Here is a 15,867-nt window from a genome sequence, read left to right on the forward strand (position 1 = left end):
GGCTATACAAGAAATGAGAGGAAGAGAGAAAGAAATATACAATTGCTGAAAGCCCTGCAAGGACTTGAAGTAAACAGCTATGGACTCCTCCCGTATTTTGGTCGCCTCAAGTGAGGAGTTGAAGACCCAACCATGGAAAGTGCTTGATGGAGAAGTTAACAGTTGCTGAGGAACAGTCACTTGGGACTGCTTCTTCACTTGCAAAATGAACGTGCACATGGGGGCCACGATATCATCCTCCAGTATATGTTTCTTAAGGGAATCTGAATTACTATGATCCTATCCTTTCTTACTATGATCCTATCCTTTCTCATGAAGACAAAAACAACTACCAAACATGCTAAGAGAAACAATCATTTCTAAAATTATATATGAAAATTCAAGAATTTTTATAAGGATATATGGAAATTAGAATTTTTTTTGACGACTATGCAAATTAAGAAATCAAACTTAAAATATTACATAAAAGAAAGTTGACTTTGGAAGTGTTGGATGCAAATTTATTGACTATGATAAACTTTTTCATGTCAAACACATCTAATTTCAAAGTTTATTTTAGAAATTCATTCGAATTATTTAAAAATAATATTTTTTACTGAAAAGCTAGTAATCCATTTTTGGGTGGAATGACCATCTTTTGTACTGTCCTGTCATTGTAAAAGAAACTGTCAAAAGAAAAGGGAAAAGAAGCATGTTAGAGCAATTCCCTTGCGAAACTTACCGTTTTTTGTTTAATAAATCCTCCCTCCTCCCTACCTGCCAAACAATAAGCAAAAAGGAAACAGAATTCTCTAATATGCTTAACGCAATTTCAACATGAATTAAAAAGAATTGGTTCTTTTCACCAGACAGATATTAGACCCAAGTTTACCGTTCCCTTCATCTGTAACACCCTGCCATGCCTGTATATATGACTATCTACTTCAAGTAAAACTAAAGAAAGGAGGACCATTTCTTCAATTCTAACCACCAAACTGGAGGCAAACTCTTTTTCCTTCAATCAGTAACTTTAAGGTTGAAGCCGAAGAGCACAAGTACAATCAAAACGAAAATTTATAAAATTAAAATACAAAGAAAACTAACAAAAAAAAAAAAAAAGATAAGACAAAGTCTAACTATGGTGAAACAAAATTGATCTCTTGTATTTATGGAAATAAAGATTTTGTAATCATTTGGTACCATCATAAAAGATTGGTCGTACAGCAGCCTTAAAATCTTCAAAAAACCTTTGCTCTGAAAACATGGAGGCTCGTTTCCTAGCAGCAGCAGCCATCTCCAGCCTCTCATTCTCTGTCATCTTAATGACTTCAATGATGGCGTCAGCATATTCCTCTACACTCTGGGCAAGAAATCCAGTTTTCTTTCCATCTTCTGGTAACACAATATCCATCCTTGGCCCAGCTGAATTATGTGCTGATGAAACCAACAAATTTGAAGTTAATGAATGAGTTCAGTGAATCAAATACAGAGCAAGAGAGAAACCACACAACATGACTAACCAATTGGTATAGCGCCAACAGCCATGTATTCCACCACACTTATGCCGAAGTGCTCATCTGTCATGGAATGGATTCCAGCTACAACACCACCCAGAAGTCTGACCAAATCACTACACCAACCATATGTTAAAAATGAGAATGAAGCTTTTACTCAAAAAATCATGTCAGTCATGCATTGAAGTGATGGAAATGGATTATCTACTAAACCTTTCACATTTCTTTCTTCTTTTTTTTTTTTTTTTTTTTTTTGGGAGGGGGGTAGTGGTGAGGTAACCAATGCAAAAAAGTCCGTCCCAAATGAAACTCTTACCTTTACAAATAGCTTCAAGCAATAAAAGAAAAGGTCTGGTCCAGACAATGAGTAAAATCATGCGTTGGAGTTCAAGAATTTCAGAGTACCAAAATGGAGTGGCACCACTAACCTGTACAAGACATTCTTATGGAACTCAACATGATCATCCACATCCAGTTTAATGGCTAGATCCTTCAAATTTTGCAACCTTGTCTCATCCGCTTCATTCCTACAACTACCCACTAGTTGGATTTTCGGCCTTGGCAGATCTTGGTCTAACTTTTTGAGGGCAACTACAAACGCCTCAAGTTGGAGTGGGTGTGCCTAACGCAGAAAAACAAGTTTTGCAGGACATCACAATTGCAATATACCTTGAAACGCCTGGATAACTATGGGTACCTTGATTCCACAAGGACCACATAAAAATGCCCACCTTCTCTGGACGGAACTGAGCCACAGATACTATCTTTGGAGGCTTCATTGACTTTTGTGGAAGCGCCTGTCAGGAGCAACATCATTTTTGTAGCTTATATAGCCATGCAACTGCTTATAATCCAATCAGACTCAACACACTAACACAAAAATTAATAAGACCTTCAAAGATGGAATACAGTAATATCATTTCCCTAAATTTTCACCAAAGCAAGACCATGAAAGTTCAATAGGATTGAAAGGAGAAATTTGTCCAGAAATCACGCTCATCCTACTGCTATCATATACTTAATAAATTCCAAAACGCAGGACAGTACTTATAACAACAACAACAACAACAACAACCCAGTGAAATCCCACATCGTGGGGTCTGGGGAGGGTAGAGTGTACGCAGGCCTTACTCCTACCAAGGTAGGACGGCTGTTTCCGAAAGACTCTCGGCTCAATAAAAGCATAAAAAGAAGTCAGATAAGGTTAAGAGATTCAAAGCGATACGAAATGAAATAATGCAAGCGACACAGATAACACAGGATAATCAAAGCACAGAAAATAACAGATAATAGCAGAAATCCGAACACAAGAAATTATATTGCGCTAATGCAACTACTAATAAGAACGGAAAACGAGACTATCTACTAGCCTTCTACCCTAATTTGGGTCCTCCAAACCCTCCTATCTAAGGTCATGTCCTCGGTAAGCTGTAATTGCGCCATGTCGTGTCTAATTACTTCTCCCCAATACTTCTTCGGCCTACCCCTACCTCGTCTGAAACCATCCATGGCCAACCTCTCACACCTCCGCACTGGGGCATCTGTGTCTCTCCTCTTCACATGCCCAAACCATCTCAATCTCGCTTCTCGCATCTTGTCTTCCACCGAGGCCACCCCCACCTTATCCCGAATATGCTCATTCCTAATCCTGTCACTCCTGGTGTGGCCACACATCCATCTCAACATTCTCATCTCAGCAACTTTCATCTTTTGTACGTGAGAGATCTTAACTGGCCAACACTCCGCCCCATACAACATAGTCGGTCTAACCACCACTTTGTAGAACTTGCCCTTAAGTTTTGGTGGCACCTTCTTATCACATAGCACTCCGGAAGCAAGCCTCCATTTCATCCACCCTGCCCCAATCCGATGTGTGACATCATCGTCAATCTCCCCGCTGTCTTGCACAATAGACCCAAGGTACTTGAAACTACTTTTCTTCTGGATGACCTGGGTACCAAGCCTCACTTCCAAGCCAGCCTCTTGAGGTGCTTCACTGAACTTACACTCCAAGTACTCTGCCTTGGTCCTACTCAGCTTAAACCCTTTAGACTCCAGAGGATGTCTCCAACCCTCCAGCTTAGCGTTAACTCCGCTACGAGTCTCGTCGATCAGGACTATGTCGTCCGCAAAAAGCATACACCATGGCACCTCACCTTGAATTTGTCATGTCAATCCATCCATCACCAGGACAGTACTTATAGTTTAAAAAATATTGAAAAGGCTAATAGTAAAAATATTAACTTCAACTTATTAAATTAAACAAACCTACAGAAAAGGGGCAGAGCATTGACTTTGGGCATCAGGAGGAGGAAGAAGGGTTATATTAACACCAAACGAGTAAAAAAATACAGACCTGGAGCCTAGAAGTATCACAAGGAGGATACACACGCCTAATTCGAGCTCTTATTCCCCACAGCTTCCCGATATGAGATTGAGTCCATGAAGAATTAACCATTGCAAGGTGTGCACAGGAACCAACGATGCTATATAGCCAGCTAAACAATGTATAATAAATGACCTTGAACCGGGATAGTGGCGCACTGCAAGAAAAGCAGTTTCATGAGCTTCATGCACAGATACAATACAAGCGGAGGAAAAGCAAAGAATTTAAAATCTTATCAAATTCAGTCCCTTGAATATATAATTTCACAAGACCCACTAATGCATCTAGATGTACACGTTCATGGAGAAGGGAGTAACATCTTTCCATGATATGCAACATATCGTCTTACGACTGTCAGTTAGTGTATGAACACATTGATTTGATAACAAGATATACATACATGTGACAAGTCTAACTGACAAAATTGTTAATACTAGAAGGGGAAGATAAAATATACAGGCAGATCAACAATTTCTCGTAGGGGGCCTAGGCCTCACTTAGTTGACAGACAATAACAAAGGCTCGCCAAACTAATTAGGGTCTTTTCCTTTCTGTTTGAATAAACATTCTTATTGTCTTCAACAAGTTAGCTAAACCTTTAGGTGCTTAGTTCCACGTGATACCACCAAAAATTTCCATCCAAATGACATCTTATCAGGAAATCCTATAGATAGCATATGATGATATAAGGTGGTTGAACTTACCTTTTGGCAATCAAGGAATCATTGTTGTACATTGAGCTGCGCCCACGAACACGAGACAGCATGTCTAAACTGATAGTTGGATAATGAGTATAGCGAAAAACTTTGCATCCAAATACACGGGCAACTGGATAAGTAAAAGCATATCCACTGGTATCAAAGTAATATAAAGGTGTATATTTGCACAAAGCTTCCCAAGCAAGGTAAATCGATCCAAAGCTTTGACCAATCACTGTGAAACGAGGGTAAGTGGTTTCTTCGACCCATTTCTCCTATGCAGATGGACCACCTGATGTAACTACAAGATATCAATAATATATACAGGGTATATATGTGATTGTGATTACCATCATTTTTTTTTTTTTTTGGATAAGTAAAGATTTTATTAAGAAAGTACCAAGTTGGTACAGGAAAAAGTACAGGGCCTAGCAGCAAACTCTTAAATCCAAATACTTCTCCATCCTATATATAGTGCTGCTATTACACCAAAAGTACAGATTTTTAATAAATTTGTTTTGTACTCTAGAAATCTGTAACTTCTTCCAATCAAAGTATGCCTTGTTACTTTCCAGCTATAAGTTCCACATTATGCACTTGGGAATAGTTCTCCATATTGGTTTTAAGCTGTTTTTAACCTTCTGAGATTGTGATTAGCATCATCAAACATATGCCAGTAATGAAGCATCAAGAACAGGAACACAAAATGCAGCAATACGGGTAAAAGGAGAAGAAGGAACAAACAATACAGATATCTCAAAGTACAAACTAACATAAATAAATTTTAAGTACAAATCAAAATAGATATTACAATGTGTTATCAAGGCTAAATTCTCGAAAAAGCCAACATAGAGAAAACGCAAATTAACATATGTAAGTCAAATGAACATTTCAAAATCATATCTAATCAAAAAATTATCCTACAAAATGAGAAGGAATTAATAGTATGTAAGCAAAGAAAAACACACCGGAAGTTAAGGGGTACCTTAGGAGGGTGGATTAATTTGACTCCAAATCGATCAAGGGCACGACCAGTAAGGCTGTCAGGAGAAGCATCATGATCTCCTGTATATATGACACAATCTAGATTTGGGTTTTCATCTTGGATTGCTTTCACGGCGCACCACAAGACTCGTTCTCCACCACCTCCGTCGTTGGTGTATGGGTGGAAGACCCCAACAGCCTTCTTTCTGTTTCTCCACCCATTGATTACCATTAAGACTAATCTTACTGCTTGAGCAATTACCGCTGAGCACAAGCCAATTTGTCATATTGCAATTACACTATAGGTTGCTGGAGTTACTGATTCTTTTCGCCTTTTTATCCTCTAAAACGAAATCTAAGATCCCTGAAATTGACCTTCTGAAATAGAATTATATCAAAACATCAACAATAGGGACCCCTAAGCTGCAAAATAAAATAAATAAATAAATAAATAAATAAATAAATAAATAAATAAAGATAGAAAGGATCAACATTTTGCAGCTAAACGGGTGAAAAACAAATCCATAATAAACTTTAAAATTTAAAACTTGCTAAAATTTTGGAAGAAAAAAAAAACAAAGAAAACTTGATAATTGGATCAAATTCTTGACGAGGGAATTAAGAAGCTAACAGTGATTTCTTAAAAGTAATTTTTTCCAATTTCTTTCTTTTTATTTTAGTCATTTCAAATATTCTCTTTTTTTCCTCAAAGACAAATAACTAAATTCTCAGAGAACTCTAATTTGGAGATTTTCCTTTAACTTTTTAATAGTTTTACTCTTGAAAACATTATCACTAAAAGTAGCAAAGCAAAAGGAAAATAAAATATTTATTACCTAAGAAGCAATTTTTACCTAATTCATTGTAAGTTTGTACATGACAATTCGCAAATCAAAATTCAGTTGCACCAGAGTTACAGGTATTCAATCATAGGAAAAACCCATAAAAAGGAAAAGAATTGCAATTTACCTAATTCATTCTGAATTTTACAAATTTTACCTAATTCATTCTGAATACGGTGACTGTCGTCGGTGAATTGCAATTTACAATTACAGCAAAACTGAAAGGAAGAAATAGCAGCAAAATACAATTTACGGGAATGGGGACCTTTTTTTCTTCTCTTATTATTTTTGCCTTTTGATAATTTATTGGGGGGGGGAAATTATTTGGAGAAGGGAACGGTAAGATACATATTTGTTGAGCCTAGCTTCTTGCAACAAAGCTTGTTTGGTTAGCTGAATTTAAGTATGCTTTTAAGTAAATAGGAAAAATAAACTAAAGGTGACTCCCAAGTTCACTAATTAGAAATGGTGTCTTAAAAATGTGATTAAGTTAAAATTGGATTGAATTATAATTTTTAAAACTTATTAATCTTTTACAAAATACACAAAAGCCCACATTATACAAAACCAACCCCCACTTCATTATTTCAAAAAAAAAAAAAAAAAACCAGTTATCGGCGGCAAAACCACCCCCACGACGCCACTTCCTTCATCTCGTTTTTCCTCTTTAAAATCAAGCGATTTGTTTTTCCTCGTCGCTGCTGCTGCTCGTTTCTCTCTCTCATCGTTGCTGCTGCTGCTGCTTCTCTATTCATTCTCAGATAAAGTTTTTCTTTCACTTAGTTCCAAAGTTAGGGTTTTGAAATCAAAGTGTGAAAATGATGATTTTGGTTAGGGAAGATGAAGAAGAACATGGGTTTGTCTTGAATGTTGTTTGTTTTGTTGTTCTGTGTTTGAGAAGTTCTAGTTTGGGGTATTTGTTGCACTTATTGGGGTTTGTGAGTTTATAAATAGTGTATGCGGTTGTGAAATTATGGCTTTTGATGCTGTTTTTTGTTCTTGTCCTCCTTAGTGTTTCGAAAAAAGGGCTTGCAATTTTGTTGATGTTTTCCAACAACTAAGGTTACCTGTTGCAGCAAATTCAGCACTTGTTTGATAGTTACATGCTTAAAAAACCCCTATTTGGTGTATTTTGTTTAAGTTGTGTGTGAGAGTTGTGATGGTTGTGTGTTTGTAATGAAATATAGATGTTTTATAGTTAAAAATAGAAGTTTTTGCTGTTGTTGTTGCTGTCATGGTATGGTTTATGAAAAGTTTTGATTTTGTTGGATAAAATCAAAACAATTGCTGAGGTTTTTGCAGCAACTGAAGAAGTTGTTGCAACATATTAACAAGCTGTTGTAAAAAATCAAAACAGTTGCTAAGGTGTTGCTACTGTTTTATTTTTTCCAACAGCTGTAGAATCTGCTGCAACAGGTAATAAGTTGCTGCAACAACTGATTACTTGTTGCAACAGATTTCTTTTCCTTTTTTACTTTGAATGTTGCACTAATCAATTAAAACTATTTTATTATCTCCTGTGTGTAAATAAAATGGCTCCAGTTAAAAGAAAAGGAGAGAAACCAACTGAGGGAGAAAGTAAAAGAGCCAAGGTGCAATCACCATTAGATGACCTTGTGAATGCTATTTGTGAATCAACAAATGTAGAGGAAAGAGTTAGTGAAACTGGGGCTTCAAACCTCTCAAGTAGAAGTTTCTGTTGGGCATGAAGAAGAAAGAGATAAACATGAACAACGTGAAGAACAACAAGAAGATAAAGAAAATGAAGTAGATGAAGGAGATGATGAAGTAGACAAACACTACTAAAAAACTGTCAAAAACCGACGACCCGCGTCGGTTTTTTCAATGTAACCGACGGGAACTGACCCATTATGGTCCATCGGTTTACATAGCGTCGCTTTTTGAAAACAGACGCACCCCGTCGATTTTTTTTAGACGGATTGCATCGCTTACGTGATCCGTCGGTTTTTTATCTAATAATTAAAAAAAAAAAAAAACCGATGGACTGCTTCGATTTTTTTAATTATTGATTTTTTTATTTTAACTAAAAAAACTGACACAGTGCATCGCTTTTCTGGAAAATTTTCAGAAAATCGACGGACTGCGTCAGTTTTCTTGAAAATTTCCTGCATGCAATTGCTGCATTTTCTGCAGCCACAGCTGCACAAAAACCAGTACCAAAAGCTGCTCAAAACTAGCATTAAAATGCTCCAAATCAATTCTAAAAGAGCTACAACATATAAAATCACCCTAAATAACAATAAAACACATCAAACACTATCTAAACACATCAAATACGATCCAAATAGACCTTCAAAGTTCAAAAATATTTAAATGTCCAACCAAAAGTACCATTAACTAGTTTTAACATAAGTCCATAAAACACAAGTCCATTATTAAATCCAAACTACTACAACTGATCATCCGGTGTCCGGGCAACGTAATCACCGTCATCATCATCTGCATCATCATCTTCTGGGTCGGAAGGGGGGGGGGGGGGGGTGGGGCACACCAAATGGTCCACATGCAATGTGGCTTTTAACTTGTGCCTTGAGCGATTCAAGATTTGCTTTCATGAAGTTACTTTCCTCAACTCTTTTTGCCTCAGTCTCAGCTAATTTCTTATTAAGTTCAGTGATTTGTTGCACCATAACTGCGATCTGAACACCATCAACTCCCTTGGCTTATTGAGAAAACCCTTCACCTCGCAATCCTGACCGAAGGCGACTTAAGTTGTTCCTTGGGCCTAGACCGTACGCTCTACCCTTTTGTACTCCCCCAACTGCTCTACACCAAAAATCTATCTCTAATTCCAGTGGAGGACGTCTCGGATGGTCAGGCTGAGTTTGGCTGTACTAGTCCACATCTTGCATAAATTGCATCCGTATATTAAAAAATGAAACTTAGTATATAACGAATATATCATAATTAGACTTATATATAATTACTTAAATAATAAAATTATCACTTACATAAGAATCACGAGCCCTGTCCTCAACCCATACGATCGGATCCGACTCCTACTTCTTCTTTTTTGTGTAGGTCTTTAGGAATAGCTAATCCTGAGTCGGCATCTGTCCCGTAGCCTTTTTCTGCAAAAAAAGAAGAAGTTCAAGATAGAATTAATAGCTCAATAATGATATATTGATCGTAGGTAACTTTAAAAGTATAAAAATACTTACCATTGTCCTAGCCATGTGTTACACCCCGAAAATTTTTCGTTAACGTACAGTGAGTAGACTAACAAAGGGCACGACGTATATGATGTTTTAATAAGCAAGAAATGACATTTGATGATTCTAAATGAGATTTCAAAGACATGGGAGGTAGGAGACGAAAGTTGTCAAGGAAAGCAAGATATATGTTGTGTACCGAGCAGAATTTATGAGTATCGAATTAATGATGGCTTAGTAATGTTTTGGAGAAGAGTAATAATATCCCTTAGATTGTTAACGAGGTGTTAAGCAAGTGTCAAGAAGGTTCCATAAGGATTGGAGATCACACCAAGTGACGAGAACAAGATCAGTGAAATGATGAGTTATACGGTCGATTATACGGTCCGTATAATGGTCCGCAGAATTGTCACAGTGAAGGTCCCTCACTGATGGGATTATACGGTCACTTATACGGACTGTATAAAATTATACGGACCGTATAATGTGTCGTATAATAGTCACAGAATGAGTTATTGAATGTTGTGATTTCACGGTCACTTATACGGACCGTATAAAATTATACAGACCGTATAATGTGCCGTATAATTGACACAGAAAGGGATGGTTGTTGAAGCAATTTCACGGTCACTTATACGGACCGTATAAATTTATACGGGCCGTATAAGTGTCCGTATAATGATGTCGGGACAAATTTTTAATTTATAAAAGAATATCCCAGGTTTATTTATTTCATTTCATTTTTCTTCTCCACAACTCAAGAATTCTCTAGAACCTTCCACACACTCCATATACAAGAACTCATGAGAAATTGATGTTCAACTTCATCAAATCAACAAAACTAAGTGTGAGAAACACATCAAAGTTCATCCAAGTCAAGAAATTTCATGGGAAGTGAAACTAGGGTTTTGCTCAAGTGAAGTATTTCCACTTAAAGCTCATTCCCACACTATCAAAGGTAAGTTTTATGGTATTTACATGTTATTTAAGGTGTTGAAAAGTTGAAACACTTGGATTGTAGAAGGATATAGGAAATGGGTCATGAAAGTGGGAATAGTGCCATTTTTTAGTAGTAGTTTGGAATGAATCATGGATATTGATATGTTGTGAGTCTAATTATGTTATGAATGATGTTAAGAGCATGATAGAAACATTAGATGAGAACGAATGTAAAGTTGTATTGTGATCATGATTATGGAGGACCTTGAGGGGAAATTGTGGGGATTGGATAATGATGAATTTGACAAAAGTTATTGATGATGATGTAAGAATGTTATTATTGATGTTTTGGAGTCGATATATGATATGGAGAAAGTAGTATAAATAAAGGAGACGCTGCTTAAATTTCTCTAGCTTAGTTCAAACGCGCTAATGTTATCGATTATCTAATATGAGTATGAACTTTCTTGAAGGTAGAAACGCGAGCAACGAAGAAGAACGATCAAACGATAGAATAGCTAAACGGAAGAGGTATGTAAGGCTAATCCTTTCCTTCTAAGGCATGAATCTTCCTAATTTTCCATGATCTTCCTATATGATGGAAACTATGGGTCCATGACTATACAGAGCTACATACGCGCATGATAAAGAAAGGAGATACGATACGAGTATGATAATGATGATGAATATAAGTATGAAGAATCCTAGAGTAATATAAAGTGTCCATGAAGCTAATGATCCTAAGTATAGTTCCATTGATGATTTTCCTTGTGTACACTCACCTTAAATGCTAGTCCCTCCAAGGTGAGATATGACGATTATGATCACTCCATAACGTAGTCGGGGGTTCACGACCTTATGTCACCTCGACATAGCCATGGTTACCTCCAAGTTCTAATGTAGGATTAATGATGGATGTATGATGATGTTAATTTGTGATAAGATTATGATATGCTTATGAGATGTGTAATAATGATGAGTTTATGATTGATTATATGACGATACGATTCCACCGGGCATGTCACCGTGAAGGCGTGCTGCATACGATTCCACCATGCCTAAATGGCCGGGCATGTTACCGCTAAAGTGGGCTACTATGTTTACACCGAGCCTAGAGGGCCGGGCATGATCACCACTAGTGGGCGGCATATGATGGTTACCCGGACGCGGGTTAACGATGATGATTTATATGATACGATGATGTATGCGCTATGATGATACATGTACTATGATTATATATATGATATATGTATGAAATATATCCACCCTTAAAAGTTACGCAGGTTGTATCTTTACCTTATGACTTATGATTTCTCTATCATGTTCATTCCATTCATGCCTTACATACTCAGTACAATGTTCGTACTGCCGTCCGTTTTCTTTGGACGCTGTGTTCATGCCCACAGGTAGACAGGGAGGTGATCCAGACTTGTAGACGTCATTAGCAGATCTACAGGAGCACTCCATTATTCCGGAGGTGCTATTTGGTTGATTCTTTTGTGTGTGTGTGTATATATATATATATATATATATATATATTTTGGGCACGACGGGGTCTTGTCCCGTCCATATGTCTAATACTCTAGTAGAGGCTCGTAGATACACATGTGTGGGTAGTATGGTCTCACGATGTTACTATTGTATCTATATTATTATTTTGATAGCCGAAGGGCTTATGTATATAAAAGTAATTATGTTCCCAAATGAAAAAAAAATGGTTTTCCTATGATTGAGTATAAATTAATGAATGTACGCTCAATGAGTATGATAAGTAATATAATAAGTAGTGCTCGGTGGTTAGCCCCGGGTACCCGTCATGGCCCCTAGTAGGGTCGTGACACCATGTGCAAAAAGCCACCTTTCTGGGAGACACAGGCAGCCTTTGTCTGCTCAGACTTGGCGATAAACTCAGGAGTTCGCCAATATGCCTTAAGTTTCTCCCATTGTTCGTTGTTTATACATTGGGGCTTCCTCATATACCTTCTAGTCCTCGAAAACCAGTCAGACAACCTTGCACTCCCCTTCCTCTCAAAGTTCGTAGCAACCCTATCATTGTCCATTGGATCCCATGTACATTACATCTGCAAATCAAATGGCTAATGTTAGGCGATTTATATAATAGTAAATTAAAGTTATGAAATGTATAATAAGATGCATATGTTAAACTCTCTAAACATAGCCTGTCGAGCATCGTATGGGATTTCACCCCATGAAGTATAAAACCGATCACCATAAAGCCTCTGAACAACATCTAGCAAGGCTTTTGTAGTTTCTTGATCTAGATAGTACCTGCAGTTAAAAAATTTAATGCATATAAGATTAAGATGAGAAAAACTTTAGGAAACCTTAATAAAAGACAATCTTACCCAGCTCCCTTAGGCACAATGAAAACCCGGCCGATCGAATCTGTATCTCCCGGCTGTAGACTTTGATATACCGGTGCCTGTGCAGGTGCAGGAGGACGAAGATGGGTCTGAGACTGGCTGGATGACAGTGACTCAGGCTCAAAGCTGCTATCTCTAAGGCGCAAATTAGATACACTTGGAGGTGTACCACTTGGAGAAGGAGAAGGAGACAAAGTGGCCGATGTGCTAGGAGATCTGCCACGTGGTGAGCAATACATAGGTGTAGGTTTAAAAGTAGGATGGGTAAATGATGCCGGCTGAGGTGGTTCCGGCTGAAAGACCCACTGACTAGACTGGGCCTGCATAGAAGAGCCAAGCATAAAAAAGGAGGCGGAGTAGACTGCATATGTAGAGCGGAGGGAATGGACTGGCTACTAGTAGCTATAGGATCTATAGGTCTCTTATCTTTTTTCTTACTAGTACCTCGACCTATACCTCTACCTTGATCACTACCAACTGATGACATTTGCATACAAATGAACTAATATAATTACCAAGTATAGAAAGTTAATAACGTTAGAATAAAAATTTAACAAGTATAGAATTGTGTCATTATCAAGTATAGAATAAACTAACATGCAACTAGTCATCCTCCCACTCATCCTCGCTTGTTTCATTTTCATCAGATGATTCTTCCGCATCGCTTGTTTCAGGTCCATTGGTCGATTCTTCCTCAACATTTTCTATGATAGTTACATCATCTTCATCAATTTCTTCTAATATGCGTTGAGGATGTTCCAGTGTATTTTCTAACTCTATATCCACTGTTTGATGAACAACTGGTACATCATTTTGATACTCCACATCTAATGCATTATCAACCTCAATCCTTGATACACTCAAATTACACCTATTAATGGTATAATGCGGACGTTGTCAAATATAGTAACCCAACAAGGTTGGGGTCGAATCATACAGGGAATATGGTGTGAAAAGGTTTCTAAAGTAGTAGGATGCTAAATTTAGGTCTAATGTCTCAATCCGATGATTTTGGTAAAAATTTAGTTTTTTTTATGACTAATTGCGAACTAATTGCTTGGGTGGTAATTTATGGTAAAAGAAACTAAGGTTGTGTCCACTTTAGATGAGGTGTATGATCATGGGTATTGATCTCGATATACTTCTAATGGATTACTATATGAATGCACTTAACCTCTACGTGAATCTCTACTATTTTCTAATAAATAAAGATTATTTCTTTCTATGATTTTCCCAAATATAAGAAAGTGATATGAAGAACGGTTAATTATGCCAAGTCGATTCGTCTTATTCCTAGGTGAATCTATTAAACAAGTTTAAAACTTTGAGTCTTTGTTATTTATTCTTACCAATCCTAATTATTTTCCCAAATAAATCAAGGTTTATGGCGTTAATCAATGTTTGCAACCATTAACTATGAATGAAGAATGAAGAATAAATAAACCCTAACAATCCATTATGCATATATCAATCACAAACCCAATCACAAAACACCCATCAATGGGTTCACAACCCTAGTAAGGAAATTTAGCTACTCATAGAAAAAGAATAACAATTGGAAATAATTGAAATCATAATGTTTATGAATTGGTTGCTTGGTATTGAGGAGAAAGTAATTGCAATTGTTTGTAATCCAAAAGACTTCCAAAACTTATGAGTATTTAATGCTAAGAAGAATAGAACTGAACTCTGATGTCTATCATACAAGAAACCTATATCAGGTATTTATAAGACCCTAAGTCTTGAGAAGTGAAAAGACACAATTGCCCGTCGGGTCCATTCTACGGTCCGCAAAATCGTTATGCGGACCGTCAAAATTCTGCCTTTCAACCATCAAAGAGTCTCCAGCGTTTTCTCACGATACACTTTGACGGACCGTCAAATATTATGCGGTCCGTATAATTGTTCCGCAGGAATGGATCTTTGGTACACTGCCCACTGTGACCATTATACGGTCAATTTGACGGTCCGCATAATGTTTTGCGGCCCGTCTAATTGCTCCGTCAAACTGCCTCTTCAGTGATCTGTTATTTTCTCCACTTCTTTCTGCATTTTCACCTAATTCTCCAACTTTTTCCATCAAAACACTTAATACTTGAAATCCAATAAAAAAACACGTAAAATCACGTAGACTTGCGTAAAAACAAGTAAAACTTATAGCCAAAAAGCATCGATTGTGGCGTAAAATCACGCCGCATCAACACCCCCAACTTAAAGTATTTGCTTGTCCTCAAACAAGAGATACAAGACAACGACTCAATCTAACACCTAGATATCACAGAGTAAGAATGTCTACATTGGTTTTGACTTTCAACTACCGGCATGCATGTTATTTTTTTTCTTTTTGTGCAAGACCTACCCCATTCTTCGATTTTCAAACCATATACACAACCCAAGAACGCTATGACTAACAATGAAGCTTCAACGCATGACATTATGTTATCGAACATATTATGATGCACACAAACGCTGTGTTAGGCGGTCACTTTATTTTACTCAATTCTCATCCTTATGCCCTTACATAGACCAAAAAATATCCCAACATACATATATACAACAAGAATGAGACGAAGACGAACGAGAAAAGAGAAACACTCACACTCACAAAGATATTCATATCCACACATGCAAATACCATAGACTTGCCCTTATTTTCTATGTTTTCATCCTAGGCTTGTTCGGTTGTGATCACATTAGGACTTGTTGTGGCTTGTAATGCAGGCTTAGGGACGGGTAGGATACTTTTTGGATATTAGTGACTCACCCTCCTTGAGCACTACCACAACTCTTCAACTTAATTCACCTCTTTTCTTTCCAACCCCTTTTATTTTCTTTCAAGTTTTCAACCTCGATGTGGTTTTATTCCTATCCAACTTACAAATCTTTTTGTGTCACAATTTTTCTTCTCTTTTTTTTTGTTTGTTTTATATACACAACTACCACATCGAATCTCCACTAGCAAACTCCA

General features: G+C 37.2%; 1 protein-coding gene across 1 annotated transcript; it reads right to left on the bottom strand.

Annotated features, from left to right (window-relative positions):
• Positions 1 to 951: 951 nt before the first annotated feature.
• LOC132609048 (GDP-Man:Man(3)GlcNAc(2)-PP-Dol alpha-1,2-mannosyltransferase-like) lies at positions 952 to 6,803 on the bottom strand. The gene is given in 9 exon segments (XM_060322873.1): positions 952 to 1,413; positions 1,500 to 1,609; positions 1,922 to 2,115; positions 2,225 to 2,290; positions 3,850 to 4,036; positions 4,584 to 4,851; positions 4,854 to 4,869; positions 5,563 to 5,939; positions 6,561 to 6,803. Coding segments are annotated over 8 exon segments (1,317 nt in total). The 5' UTR covers positions 5,794 to 5,939; positions 6,561 to 6,803; the 3' UTR covers positions 952 to 1,168.
• Between the last annotated feature and the right edge of the window lie 9,064 nt (positions 6,804 to 15,867).

The sequence above is a fragment of the Lycium barbarum genome, chromosome 9, assembly GCF_019175385.1.
Source record: "Lycium barbarum isolate Lr01 chromosome 9, ASM1917538v2, whole genome shotgun sequence".
NCBI classification, from domain to species: Eukaryota; Viridiplantae; Streptophyta; class Magnoliopsida; order Solanales; family Solanaceae; genus Lycium; species Lycium barbarum.